A 21,076-nucleotide genomic window follows, 5' to 3' on the forward strand; every position below is an offset into this window, starting at 1 on the left:
TTCTAAATAAATTAATCTACAATTTAGCCTCACTATTTCTCTAATGATAATGGGTTTTCAATCCAGGCTAGACTGCCCCTGGATCTCCAAGCCCCTGGAAAATTTTATCCATCCTCAGTTTTCCCATGTTTGGGCCCTGCAGTTGGAAAGGACAGTTTGCTATAATGAACAGAGCTAGAGCTGTGTGTCTGCAGCAAAGTATTATCCATAATAGTAGCCTGCCCTTTAATCCAGTATTGCTTGTCTGGGCAGTGAACCTGAATCTGATGACTGAATTAAAAATGGGCCTGAGGAAAATCTACATACAAACAGGAAGTGAAACTGAGAGTTTTTAAATGAGAAAATAGCTCTGAAAAGTGCTATGTGGGAGTGGCTGAGACTGGTTGAATCTCAAGGCAATCAGGTTTGGAAGGGAAGGGAGAGCCAGAGGGTAGCACTCCAACTGTCGTGTTAAATTATACCTGCTAATTCATTCTGCTCCTAAATTGACTCTGGTGCCAATGAACAATAAATACCATAGAATGCACTTGACTGCTGATTTGAAGAAGCTCAGATTTGTAATAGATTTATAACAGATGCTTTCAGAGATGTTGGTTTGAAGGATTATGTGGTTTTTAATTGGACTGCCTTCCTTCACCCTAGCTTTCCTTCCACTGGCAAATGCACAGATATATTTGTTGCTGCTTCTCCTCTTGGAGGGACCTTCCCTATGGTTAGAAAATTGGGCAGGTTGTATGCACACTGAGTCTTGAGGATATATGCTAAACGTGACATCCTCTTTTTTAACATTAAATTAGTGTATACTATAGAACCCTAGCCCTAAAGAGGCTATAAGGATGGTGAAAGGCCATATTTCTATACAAATCATACAACTAATTCTCTCACATCTGTTTTTTGCACCCTGCACACAGGACAGGTGACGGGTGCCAGAAAGTTTTGACTGGTTCTCAGCACACTCCTTATCTGACCTGTACAGGGGAATGAGGTGATTGAATGGGCTATGTTACTTAAACAAAACATTTTCTTTGTTAGTAAAACAGAAACACATAAACTAGCACAGCAGAGAGCAGACTGCTATAATAATCCTTTTGGATGTGCTTTTTTCAAAACACGAGGAAAGTTTTTTTGTTTTTGTTTTAAATGGCATCCTGCACCAGCATTCTGAAGTGGTTCAGGGTCACCCTGGAATTCTGCCACCTCACTCGGCAACACCTGTGACAGCGAAAACGATCCTTCTCTCCTTGTTGTGAGCAGCAACAGAGGCTTTAGTAGCATTATCTCTTTACACCCTCAGCCACTTACTCCTATTTTGCCTATGTCTACACTTGCACACGAGTGTTAGTAGTTGAGGGGCATAAAGAGAAAAGTTCACTATACTTGCTTTAGTGTTGTGTCCAGACCAGAAATCATGGTTTGTCTTACTCCAAAAGACTTGTTTGTCTGAGTGAAACAAACCATGATCCCTGGCACTTGATACTTTGCACCACGTAACATGCTGTTTGCAAACTGGGGCCAGTAGGATCATATATTTCCTATTTGACTTACTTCTTCAACAAGTTGTTTATAAGCACTTATAATGGTTTCTGCAGAGTGGTTCTACCTTAACTTGATGTTCTTATTCAATAAGGGCTTTGAGTCTGTAGGACTCTGTCTGCCAGCTCCTGCATTCCGAGACCTTGTATATCTTAAATTTGCTGCTCCCTCCAGATTTACCATTTCTTAGCTTCCGTGAAGGAAATTAATGTACATGTATACTATACAACCCTAGCCCTAAAGAGTCTTTAGAGCTCTTTATATGTTACATCTGGTTGTTCAGCAAAGTTCATAATTTACGACATTTACTGTATTTTTCGCCCCATAGGACACACTTTTCCCCCTTCAAAAATGAAGGGGAAATGTGTGTGCGTCCTATGGGGCGAATGCAGGCTTTTGCTGAAGCCTGGAGAGCGAGAGGCATCGGTGCGCCCCGACCCCTCTCGCTCTCCAGGCTTCAGGAAGACATCCGCAAGCCTTGCAAGCCCGGCGGGAGTTCCCGCAGGCTCACAAGGCTTGCGGGCTGCAGCCTGAAGCACAGGGAGCCCTCCGGAGGGCGCCCCGTGCTTCGGACGGGTGTCCGCAAGCCTTGCGCGCCCGGCGGGAGGTACCGCCGGGCGCGTGAGGCTTGGGGCGGCAGCCTGCAGCCCAAAGCACGGGGAGCCCTCCAGAGCGGGTGTCCGCAAGGCTTGGGGCTGAGGGGGGGAAAAATAATTTTATTTTTATTCATTCCCCCCCCCCCAAAAAAAAAACAAGATGCGTCCTATGGGCCGGTGCACCCTATAGGACGAAAAATACGGTATCTGTTATCTTTTTTCCATCATGGAACTCAAGGAAGTATAGAGGTGGTTCCCAGGCAATCTTCCATCCAGGCACTGACTTGATCCAAACCTGCTTAGCTTCAACGCATGTAGACTGCTCTTCAAGTGCAACTTCTTTCACTCATTACTGGGTGTGATTTGAAGATTTGATGGAGCAAATTCCATCCAACACTAATTCACTCTCCATGAGGTCATCTTGCACAGAAGGATGCACTTGGAATGCCTGAATTAATCTTCAGCAAGGATGCAGGGAAAGCAATATATATAGTGGGGCAGCAGTGAATATTAGATCTGTATCGTACTTCTTCATTAAAAAGTCTGACATCATTGACTAGGCTACCATATGAATGTGAAATAGTTTATCCTCCCCAGTAACTGATGTGATTGATGCGAAACCGTTCTCCAAGCATGCAAGCTGTTACTGGTGGATGTAGGGTGTTCACTGAAGTAGAATGCACTTGCTGTGCTGGGTATGTCTGAAAGAAATTGCTGCAGCTAGATAAATCTGCTGCATTTCTCTCTAATACCATAAGTTTTTTTACATAAACACAGCAATGCTGTGCAGTGCTCCTTATCACAGATTTCATGGAGGAATAAGACCATCAGTGGTTACAAGTCATGATGGCTAGATACTACCTCCACTAGTGGAGGTGGTATGCCTCTGATCATCAGTTGCTGGAAAACGTAAGTGGGAGAGTGCTACCATGCTTATGTCCTGCTTGTGAAAAACAGGATGTTGGACTAGAGGAGCCTTTAGTCATCAGAGCTGCTTTTATGTTATAAGAGCTTAAAATTTGGTATGCAAATGCAAGAATTGGGATGGCCTATTCACCTTTTTAAAAATGTGTGTACCATTTTGATGTTTTTCAGAGGCAAGCAAAATACTCAGAAAATAAGCTGAAGTGCACTAAAGCTAGGAACGATTATCTGCTGAACCTGGCAGCAACAAATGCAGCAGTCAGTAAATACTACATCCATGATGTCTCAGACCTGATTGATGTGAGTTTGTGAGTTATTTCTCTCTCTTTCTTTTGTTAATGCGCAGATACTCAGCTCTCTTCCCAAGCTGGCAGCTGCACCTGACACCCTGTTTGTGTCTCTGAGCATGTCAGTGCTGTGGAATTGCCTTCCTTCTGCGGTGTTGCATTGTTGATTTAACATTGTTCGCTACCCATTACTCACAGAACCAGGATACAGCATTGCAACGTTTGAATCTATATTTTTGAATAATTACTTGTGTCTAGCTCAGTACATTTATACATCCCAGGACTTTGATCTTCTGTAGGACATGTGAGTGGATGTAGAGACTCTCACCGTGTTTATCATACCATATCACCTTGTAGCTGGGTTTTTGAACCACTGGTGTGTTAGAACTGGGCTGAACTTGGACATGCAATGAGTGCACAACGTAGGGATCTCAGCGGTAGATGCTATTTATTTCTCTGAATACAAGATGAAGTGTATTGGAATAATTCTATAGGGAGAAGACCAGTCAAGGGCTTGAACTGGAATTTGAAATTTGATCAGGTATGACTGTAGCCAGGCAGAAGCAAAAACTAGTGACGCTGTAGCCTAAAGAGGTACAAAAAGAGGTACTCGCTTGGGAGCTGAAAGAGAAAGTGGGAATCTTTTCTCTGGCCATTCATGATCAATTAGATTATTTTATGCAGTGCCTTTTTTGTAGAAAAAAAGGTGTCGGTACTCATTATGACATACCCTTCTCGGCAGCGGCAGAGCAAGCCGATCGGGCGCCTGGGGTGGCACATGTTCCCTGCGCCCAGGGGTGGGGCCAGCTGCCTGTGGGGGTGGGACAACCCAGGGCAGGACGCTGTGTGGGGCCTCAGAGGAGTCTGCCTGCCTCCTCCTACTCAGCCACCCTACAGCTGAGGGGAAGGTGGTGGGCGGACCGTTTGGGGTAGTACGGATCCTGCGGGTGCCCAACCACCGCGTCACTTCCAGGAGAGATGTGTGGCTCTGGTGAGCTGCAGGCCCCACGGTGAGTACTGTCTGGCATTTTGTCAGCCCCCTCAGTGGTGACACCCAGGGCGACCCACCCCCACCCCCCTTCCTCCACCCCTGCTTCTCGGCCCACTGGCTGTGGCTACTGCTAGGCGGGTCGTGCTGCGGGCTGGGCTTGGTGCGGGATGAGTGCCTGGAGCTGCACGCTGCTGCTATGAGATGTGGCTTTCCACCTCTGCACCATCCGCAAGGGCTTTGAGGAAGACTATGTCCTGGCCACCGCCATGGACCCAGCTCGCCTGCTGCCCACCTTCCACTGGCCTTGGAGCTGGCTCAGCGGCAGGTGAAATGGCAGCCCGGTAGCTTCCTGCCTCTGTGCCTCCACAGGATGAGGATGAGGAGGAAGCACCGCCTCTGGGGCTGGCAGTGCTGAGGGGCCAACTGCTGTGGGCATGAGAGAAAAGGCACACTCTCCCCACATGCTCGCTTTAGAAGCCAAGATATCGCAGTGTACCAGTTCTGAGATTTGAGTACCACCAGAAAAAAAACCCACTCCATTCCAGATGTTACCAATTTTAAAAGGAGGGGCGATTTTCAAAGAATGGCAAAGAATGATATCTAGATATATCTGGCAGGGCAAAAAGCCGAGAATTAAGTATAAACTTTTAACAGAAGCAAAAGAAAGGGGAGGCTTCGCCCTGCCAGATCTGAAGTTATACTATGAAGCTGCATGTCTTTGCTGGATAAAAGAATGGATAAAATTAAAAAATACAAAGCTCCTAGATCTGGAAGGATTTGATGCCAGGATTGGTTGGCACGCGCGCCTTTGGAAAGAAAAGAAGAAAGGCTACGGTTCATTTGAAAACCATATTTTTCGTAGATCGTTACTGGAAGTCTGGGACAGGTACAAAAATATATTGGAACCAGGGGTTCCACATTGGTTATCCCCGTTAGAGGTTATGGGAGTTAAGAAAATTAATATGAGAAGTGATTGGGCCACCTATGCAGATTTGGTGGGGAAGGAAGGGGGCAAGTGGAGATTAAAACCATATGAACAAGTAAAAAATTACGTCTATGACTGGTTGCACTACCGCCAAATAAATGAAATGTTTAAAAAGGATGAGAAAGAAAAAGGGTATAAAGAAAAAGACTCAAAGTTCCAAATAGAAATTGTGAATAATGACTGTAAAATAATTTCTAAAATGTACAAAATTTTGTTGGAATGGCACACAATGGGTGAGGAGGTGAAGGGAGTTATGATTCAGTGGGCCAAAGATTTAGGTCACAACATAGATTTGGATGATTGGCAAAAAATATGGAATGAGAACTTGAAGTTTACCGCATGTGTCACACTAAAAGAAAATACAATGAAGATGGTTTACAGGTGGTATATGACACCAGTAAAACTATCAAAAATGTACAAGACCTGTAATAAGTGTTGGAGATGCAGGGAGAAAGAAGGATCATTTATGCATATGTGGTGGGACTGTAGAAAAGTAAGGGGGTTCTGGGAGCTGATATACAATGAACTAAAGAAAATGCTAAAATATAGCTTTGCTAGGAAACCAGAAACCTTCTTGCTGGGGATAACAAGAAGGGATATAAGTAGGAGAGACAGCAAACTGTTTCAATACGCGATCACCGCAGCAAGGACATTGTTAGCTCAAAGGTGGAAACAGGAAGAGGTCCCGAATCTGGAAGAATGGAGGTCAAAACTAACTGAGTATGCAGAACTGGACAAACTAACGGGTAAAATTAGATATCAAAAAGACCATAGATTTATTGAGGACTGGGGGAAATTTACGGAGTATTTGAAAAATATATGTGAGGAGGGTACAACGCTAGTGTGTCTTAAAGAAGCTTTGTGAAAAATAGGGAATATTACCAGAAGGTAAATAAGATCAGAAATATAAAACATAATGGAAATATTGTAACAAAGGAATGTGAAGATAAGATTTGTACTACGAATGATTGCTAGAGAAGTTGTGGGAGGTCAAAAAAAGACAAACTATGTGATATGTAAATGGATATGTTTGGTGTTTTTTTTTTTTTAATGGAAAACCTTAATAAATATCTAAATGCAGAAAAAAACCCACTCCTTTAAGGAAGGCTAGAGAGAGAGATGGCACCTGTTATGCCTAAAAACAGGTATTTCAACTCAGAGGCTCATATGTTGGTGGCTGACCCTTACAGAGGCATCTGCATAAGAATTCATACAATGTGTAGAATAAAATAAGATAAATCTAGTTTATCTTATAGGCTTGGACACTAGGAATCTCTGGGTTTTCATGTACTTTACACTTATTCAGTCTACTTCAAAAGAGCCTTGTAAGCACATTAGATACTGGGAATGGCTCAAGATAAGGCTGACCATATGTATTCATGCACTTGTTCTGTCCAATGATGCAAGAAATAAGGTTTCTACAGTTTTATGCTGGGAAATCTGTCTTGCAGTAAGGCATTTCTTCTTGCTAGTGGGATATAAATTGACTTCTGTTTGCTGTAATGGCCATGTAAATAACAGTGGTCTGTGTATGAAGCCTTAGTTTTGGTTTAAATGTCACGTAAGTGCATCTGGAAGGTAATGTAATTTAATTAATCCTTTAAATCATATTTATTGTTCCATGCTAGAATTAAAAGAGAAACCTGTTGTAGGATTTTGAAGTCTTATGAAGATTTTGAGATATTTTGGCAGACATGTTGGATGGAGCGTGTGAAAGTTTATTGAACAAAATGTTTTGAGCAATTTGTAACCCCACTCCTTCTGTAAAAGGCTTAGCTTATTTTATTCATTCATTTACTTATTTATTAAAATATATACAGGCGGTGACCATTTCGCACAGGGGTACCATTCCTGGCCCTGTGTGCGTCAACAGAGCACGCATAAGTGCGCCCCTCCCCATTATGTCCACGTTCTGCGTGTCGGCAATTGCGCATCAATTGGACATGTTAAAATGGCCACCACCTGCACCTCTATTCATAAAAACTATGGGTCATGCATAAAATCATGCAATAAAAACTATTTAAAAAATTAAAACCAGAGATCAGCTTATTGAAAGACGTATTCTTAATTGCCCGTATAAACCTGGAGGAATAGAAGAGTTTTCAGCAGGCGTTTAAAGGTTGAAACAGAAGCGCCTGCCGAATCTCTATTGGCAGGGTTTTCTATAGTGCTAGGCCAATGATACTAAAGGCTTAGATTCTTGTTGCTGTCAAATGAGCCTTGCCAACTTGGGGAAAAACCAGTAATGCTTCTGCCGATGATCTCATTTATCCAACTGGGATGTAAGGATTCAGGCAGTCCCTAAGGTATCCTGGACTTAAGTTGTTCAGGGCTTTGTAGTTCTGCTCCTTCAGAGGGTGTGCAACCCATCCAGAACAGGTAACTTACCTGTCTCCTAGACAGGGAACCACCCACCCAAATTGCCTCCGAGAGCCTTTGAGATTGATTTGCACCCCAGGTTTCCTAGATTTTTATGTACGACGTTTTTATTTTCATGGAGTTGAATCTCTGGTTTCCTGGAGAGCTGCCGAATGCCAGTTTAGCTCTGGCTGTTTTTATGTCATTCCCCTCCAGTATATTTCCTTTCTGATACTTCCATTGGAGTCAGCAGATGGTTTTTATTCCTCACTCCAGGAAATCCCTTTAGGGGACTTAAACCAAAACATCTTTGATTCAGTACAACTAAATTTGCCTAATTATATATTCTTCTTGTCTGAGAAAACAAAGTGTTATTAAGGATGCATGAGCTGTATATGTGTGTCCTAATTTCAAGTTCCCCAAGAGAAGAGCTGTTTGTTTGAACAGACTTTCATACATGTATAGTGTGCTTCAGAAGAGCCTTATAGGACAGAGTTCAGAATATCCCAATATAAATGGAGTAGACTCATTCCCTCAGTTAGACATCTTCCAGGACTTGTAACATCAAGTTTTGAATTCCATAGTGTCCAATAAACAAGGAATAATATTGGATTTCCTGAGTCAAACAGGAATTATTTACACTTGGGCAGCCCTCATTTTAACCTCTACTCACTAAATTAAGGGAAGGACCATAGGTCAGCAGAGGAGCACATGTTTTCTATGAAGAAAGTTTGTTTCAATCCTAGACATCTCTAGATTATGAGAAGCAAGACTAAGGCTGTGTACAAACTCCCATTTACTCTGCATCTGGTGGTTTCCCACTGCTGGTTTGAGAAAGGGTGTACACACAATGTTAGCCACAATTTCTATCCCGTTGTTTCTTATGAAATACTGTTTTTACTTCCACTTAGTACCATTTTGCAAAATGAATGATTTACTTTCTCCCCATGCCTATCTAGTGAGTTAATTGCTAAATTGGGATTTTCTTTGCCCAGAACTTGACCATATTGATTCAATGTTTTATGCCCCCAAAGAAGTGTGCCGCATCAGGTTTCTGAGTCTTGTCTTGGTTCTAGACCTCCGATTGATCATGCAACTTGAGATGAGATTTAAAAAGTAAGGAATTTGATACAGTATTAGGGTATTAAGTCTTAACAAGATACATCCTAGGCTAAAGCAACTGATACTGGTAATTGCATTTCTTTAATTTAATTTAATTTAATTTTTTTTTTGGTAGCTCATACACTTGAATACACAGCACATTTTCACGTAACCCTTAGCCAGAATGGAGTCTAAGGAACTGAGCTAAGTAGTGATAACACAATGTGAAGTCCTAGGCCTTATTGTCAAAATAAAAACTGACAAATAACCAGGTCCAGATGGCATCCACCCCAGAGTTTTTAAAGAACGCAAATGTGAAACTGCTGATCTTCTAACAAAAATATGTAACTTATCCCCAGTATCAGCCTCCATACCTGAGGACTGAAAAATGGCCAACAAAACACCATTAAAAATAAATAACTTAAGGAATCCAGGGAGGATCCTGGAAATTACATACCAGTTAGCCTACCCTCTTTTCTGGGAAAAGAGTACATCTTATCTCACTAACCTATTATCATTCTTTGAGAATGTCAACAGCATGCCACTATGCAGATTGTGCTTTAATCAAACTGTACACTTTGGCTTAGAGTTGCATTCAAATGTGGCCATTATAGTTTAATTTCTACGCAGAAAGCACTTTATACTTCTACTTTCATTGTACATTCAGGCCCTTTGGAACAAATGTTAGAATGCAAAAAGGCTACAGAAGATTAGGTTACCTTTGGATTATTAAAAATGCTTCCCATTAACTTGTGTATGATGCTGGCTCATAGTTATTAACACTTCTTTTTTAGGATTAAAGATTAAAGAGCCTCTTAAATATCAATAGCAGGGCTGCCAGTGTAGAATGGGAGCTCAGTTAAGTAAGCATCTTAAATGAGAAAGCTGAATGTGCATCTTAATGCACTGTTTATTTACACCCACTTTCATGTTGTCCCAGTTACTCAGAGCTTGATTTTAAAGTAGGAAGTTTAATTTTGCAGTGTGTAATATCACTTGTAAGCAATTGTTGAATACTAAGAATAGCTGTATTAACTATACTACCTAATAATAATAATAATAATAATAATAATAATACCTTTATTGTAAATGTACAACCTGTGTACAATGAAATTAATCGAACCTCCCCCCCCCCAAACACTCAGTCTCATTGCACTCTGTGTGCTTGTCGCACAGGGAATTGTTCTCCGTTCCCTAGCTTACGGGTTGTTCAGTCAACAGCCTGGCAATAAAAAAGGAATAAACCTCTTCCATCACGGGAAATTAGTTTCTCTCAAAAGATTCAGTGCAGTTTGAATGCACAGCTTTTACATTCCACTCTTCTCTGCCGCTTCCAGCTTTGGAGGCTATTTTGCAATGCCACTGGTAATTTTAAGCACTTGAACCACTCACTTCCTCTGTAGCTTCTGTGGAGGTTACTCCCCCCCCCCGCCCACCTTTGTACGTGAAACAAAGATGAGAAATACTTCCTGTCAGCAGGAAGTACTGGGCAAAGCTCCTCTGTCTCTTTGGTTATCAGACTCCTAGCTTCAAATAGCAAAATGGCAAAGGCTTGAATGTGGCAGAGGCTTGTGTAATTTTCAGCGTTCTTTTAAACCAGGGATGACTAACCTTTGGCCCTTCAGATGTTGCTGGACTACATTTTGCTTAGTCGTGCTGGTAGGAGCTGATGGAAATGAGAGTCCAGCAACATCAGGAAGGCCACAGGTAAGCCATCCCTGTTTTAGACTGACTATCGCTATGCAGGTGGCGCTGTGGTCAAAACCACTGAGCTTCTTGGGCTTGCCGATCAGAAGGTCGGCAGTCCGAATACCCATAACGGAATGAGCTCCCATTGCTCTGTCCCAGCTCCTGCCAACCTGGCAGTTTGAAAACACACCAGTGCAAGTAGATAAATAGGTACTGCTGCGGCAGGAAGGTAAATGGTGTTTCCATGCACTCTGGTTTCTGTCATGGTGTTCTGTTGTGCCTGAAGCCGTTTACTCATGCTGGCCACATGACCCATAAAGCTGTCTGCGGACAAACACTGACTCCTTCAGCCTAAAGCGAGGTGCACCTTGTAGTCAAGTTTTACTGGATTTAACTATCCAGGGGTCCTTTGCCTTTGCCTTGTTATGTACACAAAAAGCAAGAAGTAATTTTGGGATGGGAGGCAAAGGTTGCAGTTGCTCTTTAGGATATCTGCCCCCCCCCCCCCGCTTTTAAAGTTGGAGTTGATTCCCATGACTACTTTACTTGGGAAGGGTCATCTTTCACACGGCGGCAGTTTGGTTACTGTAAGCAAATGGCAAGGAACTTCTGGCCTACAGGCCAAATTAGACCAGACTGACCAATTTGGTCCATAAGGCTGTTTTTGGTTGACCAGACCCACCTGCCAGTCACCCAGTATCATATGATATCAGCCATGGGACTGGTAAAGCCTCTTGATTGCAGCTGGTCTGTTAAGTGCTGTTTAAACTTGGTGCTGAATGCAAGTCCCTGTTGCTTTCAGCAGGGATCAGGTCCACTTGGGAGAATAAGTGTATCAGCATATATTGCCAGTTTGGTCCCATACAGTGTAGGGAAGAAAAAGAGTGTTGAGTTGAATTAAGCTCAAAATGACCCTCACAGTGTTCATCTGTAAATATTTAAAGGTTCAAGAGACCTAAAGGGATCAGAGCAGATGTGCAACTAAATGCCCCACATTTCCCCCGCCCCCCTTCTGGTAGCTCTTTAAAGCTAAATTTATAGGCAAATCCCACATTGACTTGAAAACTTGACATTTGGTTTGTGGCTTTGAAAATAGCTCAAGACGGAAGCTCATGTGGCTGAAAGAGCCTTTCTTGATGTGGGGAGTTTAGTCTACTCCTAGCCTGGCTGTAAGGCAAACACTTTTAATTAGATATTGCTATGCCTCAGATGAGGAAGTATGTGGTTAGGCTGTTCTATCACTATTTTAAACTGTGGTAGGAATTGACAGCCACACCCACCAGAAGCACAAATATGGGGTGGGAAAGTGTGGGTGCAAGATAAAGCAGATTTTTTGAACTTTTTTTCTTTAAATTGATTTATTAAACTGCCAACGTGTATGAACTTTGACCAGCAATCTTATTAATCCAACCTTTGTTTCACAAGAGGAAAAAAAAGTGAAGGGGGTAGCATTGGAGCCCCAACTTCTGAACACCAAACTGTGTTATATGTGAACCAACCCTGTTTTCTTTGTGCTTCTTACTTCTTGTCTCTTGCTTGCCTTTCTTATTTTGTAAAGTTTATTGTTGTTGTTATTAAATTTATACAAAACAGAGAGAACAATTATAACAACAGATGAAAATTAAAAGATGAAAAGCAAAACTATTTTAGTCATGTAGAATGAGGACATGAATTAAAATGTTGCTTGCTTTGTAAGAGAAGTGTACTTCACCCGATCTTTATTGCATTCCCCCTAAGCATGTATTTCAGGAGGGTGCAGTGTGCTCTGCATTATGACGTGAAATCTGTGGCATGAGTGGGACAGTAGCCTTTCTGAGTTTTTCCACAGTAAAACGACCTAATAATCAAAAGTATTGAGATGATTAGCTTGTCTCACTCAGGAGACCATAACAATAAGAAAAGTGGCCCACATTCAGAAAATGCTAATAAACATAAAAATATAGCCAGTTTAGATGGCATGCCTTCACTCAAACCTCACTTGATAGTACAGCCAAGTTATGCACATTGTAGTTTGCCAAAGCTTGCACTTTATAAAGGATTTATTTTCCTCTCGACAAGGCACAAACAAAGGGTGAGTTATTCATTTCTCTCTCTGTGGATCTGTATAGTTATGCACAAGTGTGTGTGTGTGCTTTTATAGTCTGAAATGATCCCTGAGCCTGGTAGAAAACAAGTTCCAAAATGCTTGTTAGTTTTAACTGAAAAGCAGCCTAAGTGCCCCTCAGTAATAATGATTGAGTTATTCTTACTGGAACAGCCTATAGGTAATGTTCTTAATACCTGGAAAGAAAGCAGCAGCCTTAAATTTCCCTGGCCCCTTTAAGATATATTCCAACAGTAAATATATCCAGAGGGTGCATTGTATGGTCTACAGAAGAAGAAAAAAGAAGTTTGAATTACTCTTCATTCCCTCCTTCTGTGTAACATATGAAAAGTGTAAAGTGAGGAAAACCAGCAGCTAGAAGAAAAGTACTATGAGGAAGCCCCGGGGAACAGTAGAAAATCTAGGTTAAAAATATTTGCTGAAGATGTTATAAGTACCTGTTATTGTTTTTTTAATATATAAAGTGTGCTTCCCAAGTCCAGTTAACTAACTGTAGCTAAACTTTTGAACAAGATTGGCACTTTATGGGCAATAATATCTATCATTAGGCATACTAAGAGACAATGCTTTAGGACATATATTGCGCAATGTAGGGGTCAGGAGATAACTCCCATCTTGGTTAAACACACTTAGAGAAAAAACTTACTTGCATCCTGTAATGCACAGCCATTCGTCCCACTGTTGATATGGCAGCAAATGGCAAAAGCCAAAGCCAGCATATTATACTGTGGGAGCAATGTCCACAGGAATAGCGCACCTAAATTTTAACTTCAAGGTTGTGACCTTGAAAAATGCTAAAATCCACTGAGTACTTAAAAAACACACTGAGATCAAGTTCTTTGCCTTGTGCAAGTGGTGGTATAAAGTTGAGGCCTGGGTGCAAAGAGGGTAGCCATGTATGCTTCCTCTCTGTTTAATTCACAGTGCAACCTGGGCTTGTGTTTATGTCACTCTCAGAGAAATGTTTTTACAGTGTTGTAACAGGTGAAGCAGCTGTTTCAAATGGAGTGGTTTGGATGTGAAGCTTCTACACAATTCAGAAATGGACAATCTAATTGTTAGTAACTCTTTTTCACACTTGCTGCAAGTGGTTGTTACTATATGCCACAACATGAACCATCAGGTTAGCAACCTATATGGAAACCCAGCCGTTTATAATTTGGCAGTTTCTGGGGTCATCCAACCATTGTGTGCTTAGCTGTCTCTGTGTGTGTTTAGCTGTCTTTTATCCAAGAGAGCAAAGATAGTTCAATAGCTTCATGGTACATCAGAATCAGATGATGGACTGTAGAATCCACACTGAGGGGGGTAGCACAACTTTTTATAGGGCCCACTTCACTAACCTCCAGGGGTCCACTAGAAAGTTAATTCTTGAAAAACTGAGTGTAATATCAGCTCTTATAAATTCCTATTTATAATAATATTAGCTTTCACTTTTTTAAAAAAACTTTTCTTAAATGGGTATTTTTAAAAATACCTTTTCCTACATCTTTTCTCCCCTCTTTGCGGCACTGAAGTGTGAAGTGCTAGGCATGGTGCTAATAGCCAGAGACCAAAGGAGCTGTAAAAAATAATGTTAGTCAGGCTACTGCCCTACTTGTCAATAGCAGCTGGGTTATTTGAACTACACTGCACATGCTGGTTTCAGCATGTTTCCAGCAAGGAAAATAAGGAGCAGCATTTCAGAATTCTTCTGTGCAATGCAGGTGAAATGCAAGGGAGTGTGACATTTCCCTGAAAGTCTTGGGAGAAGATTCAGACTGGTTCAAGTCCCCCAGTGTGAACTGAGAATGTACTATGGTTCAGTGGAAGCCATCAGAGTTTCTGATATTGACTACAGTGAGAACATTTAAAGACAATCATTATCCTGGAGATAAGCTGCTGTCCTGTAAGCATAGCGTCCTGGTTTTAGTTATTCTTCTACAAGTGTTCCCAGGCTACCTGAGGGATTTATTTAGGCCCCTGTGCATATTGCTTGTTTTCTAATTTCATTCTGTTTCTGTATAGAGTGTTAGGAAGGAATGCTAAAAGCTTTGCCAGATTAAATCTCTTCACACCCCTCACTCAGTAAAGTGAGTTTGGGACTTTGAAAGAGGTTGTTTCCTTCTCATAGTGGGGTGAAAACTGGCAGCTGTATTAGGAAGCATTTCTTGGCCTCACTGCACCCCACTACCGCGAAATGGAACTACAGAAGGTCGGGGGAAATTCCCAATAGGAGTCCTTTTGCCCAGATTAGCTAAAAGAAGCACAAGAGACACACCTCCCCCTGCCTTAGTACAACTTATTTTGTCACCTCCTGGAGTCAGAAAGAATTACACTCATGCTGGTCGCACATAGGAATTGGGTGGGGGAGAGATTTGGTTCAGTTTGCATTTAAGTGCAAACTTACTGAATTCTCCCTTCGGTGCAAACGTTTTATTTTTATGAGAAGGTTTTAAAAGAGTCGTTGCACTGATCTCTCGCCGAGTGTTGTTACAACTCTCCTGCTCTCCCTCCCCGGCTCCCTTTCTGTGAGGCAGGCTGCTGTCATGCTGAGGCTGTCCATTTGCAGTTGAGGGCCTCCCATGTCTCACCTTCAACACTGAGCAGCGTTTCCTCCATCAGGGCCCTGGCGCACAGACTATTTGCAGCTGAAGCCTTGAGCCTTGAGCAGCAGGCTTGGGGAAGAGCTGGCAACAGGATGTGACAGTAAAATGTGGCATCCTGAGTTGCAGGAGTTCACAGTATGCCAGATACAGAGACGCAGATATAATCACCCAGTATTAATAGAAGCTGTGTGAATGCAAGAGACAGACTGGACTCTTTCTCTGTGCATTTTCCTAATTAAGCCACTGTCCCTCAATTGCTATGTGCGATGTGTGTGTTAATTGAGAAACAGGTATAGGAGCGCTGATAAGCATCCTCATCCAGTATCTTCATCTGACTCCGCCTTCCCCCTGTGGCTGCAATTAACACCGTATATGAAATGTAGGAGAGCCTGACCCTAGATCTCCCATGTCATGTCTGGAAAAGCTGGAGGAGGAGGAGAAGAGGACAGAGGGTGAAGAAAGAGCTTTGACTGGAAGGGACCCCCTGGGAAACTCAGCTGTGGACAGCCTGAGGAAGTAGCATCCACCTTGATTTGTGCCCATCAACAGCAAGTCTAGAGTGAGAGACTAGGGTGATGGCCACTGTTTCCAGGACCTCTTCTCTTTGTGAGACTTTTGTGGCCTGCTCCTGTTGGAAGAGGGGGAATCGCTATAGCAGGGGAGATATATGCAATGCCTCACATTCTTTCCTTCTGATTGGTTCTCAACAGTGATCATATGACTAGGTATCATCTTGACTGTGAGTCCTGGAAGACCTGCTCCCTGCCTTGCAGGCCTTTTCCCACCTGGCTTGGGGAGGTGGGACGCTGACTGACTCCAGCTATAAAAATTGAGGCTGCTGAACAGGCTGTCAGGTTGGGGTATTGCTTAGGGTTTTATGTCTTCATTTTAGCTTTTTTATGATTTATGTGGAAATGGTTGTTTGGTTATGTACTTTTTGATGTGTTTTATTTATGACTACTTTTGTTATGTTTGTGATTATGTAAATCATATTGTAAGTCACCTTGAGCATGGTTTTAACTACGGAAAGCTGACATACAAATAAAATGATAGTGATGTCTAGTTTGGCTGTCACAGTGAGATCTCATTATTCATACTAGAGTGATAACTGATCTGGTCTGCAGCCGCTTCCTATGCTTTTAAGCAATCATAGATTAGATTCTGCTAAATTGCCTGACATTAAGAACCACAACAGGGTGCTAGTTCCCTGTACTCTTGTTCCCTGTACCTGAACTGGATTATGCTAAACTCACACTCAGGAGACCCACCATGAAATGATGGAGCCTGTTAAATGCTTATGACCAAGGAGGTAATGTGGATTTTCTAAAACTTCAGTCTTTCTGATACCTGGACTGAAGTGGTCCTGATGTTTCCTATGCCAATTTTGAACTCCAGACCCAGGGAACTGTGGGCACTTGCATATCAATGAGCTCTAGGAGACCCATTAGTTGTTTCGTGTTATTATAGGGAGGCTTGAACAGAGCTGGTCACCTGTTAGATTGGAGTGGGAAGAGACTCCACCACCCCAAGAATTGAGGGGTGCTGTCCAGAACTTCTTGATGAAACGTTGGACAATATGCTGGCATCTGTTAGGAGTCTTAAGGACTGAGAAAGGTGGAAGGAGAGCTTGCCTACACAACCTGTTCATTTGCTTCCAAAGTGTGGCACTGTGAGAGCTTCAACAGAGTATCACAGCTTCTCCTGGAACTATTGTGCCACCTTCCTGAGTTGCTTTTGTTATTGCTGCTGCAGATTCACACACAGATTGTAGTTTGAGCCTTTTAGCCTCAGGTACTAGATTTCAGACATAGCAGTCAACAAATTTCCATTCAGATCGCTGCTCAGCTTGGCTAAAGCAATGGTAATTTGGATATCTTTTGTAGAAACATTTGGATATAATTTTTGACCAGTACTTTTAGAATACACTCTACGAGCATATGTAAACCTTTTGTTTGTTTGGAGGATGCACTTAGTGCTGAACTCTGGTTGCATCTTATTTCCTGAGGTGCTCGGAGAGTAAATTCCACTAGTATGCCAGGCTCTGCAATAGCTATATAGGAAAACACAAAGTCCTATAAAATTCCTAAAGGACTTGGACCTTTCAAATGTTTCCTTTGCCTTCCTTGTTAATTGTTGCAACCCATAACTTTGCTCCAGTGCATTAAATTAGTATAGAAAGGCTGCGTTAGGACATGTTCCTGGGGCTCTGTCATATGCAGTGGAACTCCTTTCATCTGAAAGTTTGCCACTGTTCTGGCCTGAGCATATTTTTGGAGCAGTGGAACACAATGTTGATCTTTGGGAGCAGGCAGTGGCTGAATTAAAAATCTCAAATTTAGTAGAATTGCATCAGTTCATATCTAAAATTACTACCTCTGTGCTTTGGTTCATTTTCAAAAAGGAGCCCAATGTTTGGTAACCTGGAGTGGATCATTGGATAATAACATTGTAAAATTGGAAGGGGTGCCAAGGGTCATCTAGTCGAACCCCCTCCAAGGCAGTGGTGATAATCTGGCTTCATGGAGGCTAATTCATAGTTAAACCAAGGGACACCAACTAGATTTTTGCTTGTGTCATAAATTAGTTGTTGAAAGCTTGACTTCTGCTGTCTTTTGAAATCTTCTGGAAGTTGACACCACATCCCTGAGAGTGGGAATTGTATGTGTCTGTGTGAGCGCGCGCACATGCATGAGCTGCTTCTTTTTGCACACAGAAAAATCCATCTCTTTGGTATGATTTAAATTTGAATTGAGGGGTGTCTCTTCACATCAGTAAAGATGAGATGTCGTCTCTGGCTAGAGTTGCTTATGGCAGTAACTGAGCTTTGATATTCACTTTGAGTTAGGAATGCAGAAAATATCCTGCTGTAAAATCCTTTTGTGAACATGCATTGAAAATAACAAGAGATCAGAGGACAGTCAAGAGCTCAGGAAATGCACTCTTGGCAGCTTTCTGCGATATATTTGGAAAACAAAATGTTGCTTCTCTCTTGTTTCCACCAACCATCTCATTTTTAAAATAAAAAAATTCCTTCCAGTAGCACCTTAAAGACCAACTAAGTTAGTTCTTGGTATGAGCTTTTGTGTGCATGCACACTTCTTCAGATACACGCTGAAGTGTATCTGAAGAAGTGTGTATCTGAAGAAGTGTGCATGCACACGAAAGCTCATACCAAGAACTAACTTAGTTGGTCTTTAAGGTGCTACTGGAAGGAATTTTTTTTATTTTGACTATGGCAGACCAACACGGCTACCTATCTGTAACATCTCATTTTTATTATTCAATGTAAGGTCATGGAATTATATTGCTCTGTCTTTCATGATTCAAGCATTAATGCTAAAACTGGTCAATATTGTACTGAGTAGAAGGATTATTGCAACAAGATGACTTGTCTACTGCCTTCTGAATGGTAAATGGTTGGCAAGCTTGGAGCAAATTCACACATCCCCATACTCAGGGAATGTATGGCATCAAGCGCACCTCAGTACAGGGAGCAGATTCTCTTCTGGCAGGCAATGCAGGCAGCCATAACAGCTGGAAGTTTCTTCCAGCTCTTGCCTTCTCCGATGGAGTTAAAAAAGCAGTTATCTCCAGCTGCAACTTTGCTACCATTTCTTCCTGGATATCTTTCCTGCTCTTCTGCCACCACTGCTGCTCTTGTAGGCAAACTGACCTTCCTCTTCATTCTGAGTCCTAGTCCCACATTGTCCTATGGAAGGTAGAGTGCCCACTTTCAATTTAGGGCACAGAGCTCTCCCAACATTAACTAGATTAGGTGTTCTGTGACTGGTGGTGTTGCTTTGCAATGCTAGGTCAGTTCACTGTAAGTCCTTGCTTATCCACGATTTCATTTTGGATAAGAGAGCTGACTTGGTGTGCATTACTGAGTCTTGGGTAGGTAAGCTGAGCGCAGTGAGTCAGACCCAGTTCTACTGGTCTGGGTATAAAGTACAGCACTATTTAATGGATAAGTTGGTAAATAGTTTAAAAGTTGCATGCCCTCTCCATTTCACTAGTGAGTGTCCATCAGTCATTCTACCCACACAGCACTCCCGTAAATACAAAGCAAACAGAAAGGAGGTGGCACCCTTGCCTTTGTCAGAAAATGGTAGTTTGGGGACATACTCCGACCAAACCTGGAGGTAACATTTAGCCATAATGTTACGGCTTCGGTCCAGTGTACCTGAAGGAGCGTCTCCACCTCCATCGTTCTACCCGGACACTGAGGTCCAGCACCGAGGGCCTTCTGGCGGTTCCCTCACTGCGAGAAGCCAAGTTACAGGGAACCAGGCAGAGGGCCTTTTTGGTAGTGGCGCCCTCCCTGTGGAACGCCCTCCCACCAGATGTCAGAGAGAACAACAACTACCAGACTTTTAGAAGACATCTGAAGGCAGCCCTGTTTAGGGAAGCTTTTAATGTTTGATGTATCATAGTATTTTAATATTCTTTTGGAAGCCGCCCAGAGTGGTTGGGGAAACCCAGCCAGATGGGCAGGGTATAAATAATAAATTATTATTATTATTATTATTATTATTATTATTATTATTATTATGGCCTGTAGCCATTGATAGACTTGCCACTCTATGATGAATAATGAAAAACCTCTAGATTTCCATATCCATCTTATGGAAGGATTTGCTTTACCTGCTTGAGTGTAAGCCAAGATGTACCAGGTAACCAAATTACTTAATGTTTGCACTTTTATGTTAAAGTTAGGCACTGCCTGTGTTTATGCATTTGGGATGGGAGGGAGAAATTAGGTTTCTGTGTTAGACATTAAAATTCAGATATCCCTCCAAGGTGAATAATGCAGGAATATTTTATTAATCATGAGGAGCTGCTCAGTCACAAGAGATGTGGCAACAGGGGCATCTTCTGTACTATAGTAAGCTTTTATGATAATAGGAATTTGTTTTGAATCCTGGAGTGTTTTTGAAGTCCATTTATTGATTAGGGATACAGTTCTATGCAAACTTTCATGGGAATTCCACAGAATTCTGCCTAATATATTTATGATCAACTGATGTCATTTCTTTGATTTAAAATGTGGCTAATCAAATAAATCAATGCATGTGAGAAGGGAAAACCTAGATCGAGCAATGAGTGATAAAGGGTAAAGTTTTGGGAGGTCGCTTCTACACGAAACCTCTGTTGTGATATTTGTAGGATTGATTCATACCAGAAAGTGGACACTCATTTTTATTATTTACCCATATAAGTGTTTGTATTGTGTCCTTGATTCCATACTTTTACCATTCCCCACAGCTTACCTGCCCTTTTGCCATGTCTTGTATAACCTAGCATGTAAGCCTGAAGGCAGGGACTGTGTCTTACTCTTTGTTTTCTGGACAACACCTCATTTTATATAGGTGCTCTAGAAATATTATAAAGAAGAAGAAATAGATATTGCATGCGGGTTTTCTTCAGGTAAAAGGCCATTATGCCAGAATATAGGAGAAATTACTAGCTTCTGCAGTTGAAGCAAATGACTGTTTCTCCCTTTCCCTTAGTGCTGTGACTTGGGATTCCATGCCAGCCTGGCACGAACGTTCAGAACATATCTTTCTGCTGAATACAATCTAGAAACCTCACGTCACGAGGGCCTGGACATCATTGAGAATGCTGTAGACAACCTGGATGCACGGAGTGACAAGCATACAGTCATGGATATGTGCAACCAAGTCTTCTGTCCTCCACTAAAGTTTGAATACCAGCCTCATATGGGGGATGAGGTAATGCTATCACCATTGTAGAAAATGCTTTCAGTGCGACATATTGCAGTATGTTTCCAGCTTCCCTTCAGACGTAACACTTTGCTCACTCCGGTACTAATAGTGGGAGTTGCCGTAGGCACTACATACATAATGCATTAAGGAGTTACTAATATTTAGGCCTTTTAAGCAGCAATTAAGTCAGATTC

At 42.0% G+C, this 21,076-nt stretch overlaps 1 protein-coding gene across 3 annotated transcripts in view; it reads left to right on the forward strand.

Annotated features, from left to right (window-relative positions):
• SRGAP3 (SLIT-ROBO Rho GTPase activating protein 3) overlaps positions 1–21,076 on the forward strand; it is a 186,981-nt gene that overhangs the window by 114,371 nt on the left and 51,534 nt on the right. For all 3 annotated transcript variants that reach the window (XM_082209313.1, XM_082209311.1, XM_082209312.1), the window contains exons 6-7: positions 3,225–3,353; positions 20,667–20,888. In XM_082209313.1, the coding sequence (XP_082065439.1) occupies positions 3,225–3,353; positions 20,667–20,888 (351 nt within the window). The remainder of the gene's footprint in view (positions 1–3,224; positions 3,354–20,666; positions 20,889–21,076) is intronic.

The sequence above is a fragment of the Podarcis vaucheri genome (assembly GCF_965113315.1).
Source record: "Podarcis vaucheri genome assembly, chromosome: 2".
NCBI lineage: Eukaryota > Metazoa > Chordata > Lepidosauria > Squamata > Lacertidae > Podarcis > Podarcis vaucheri.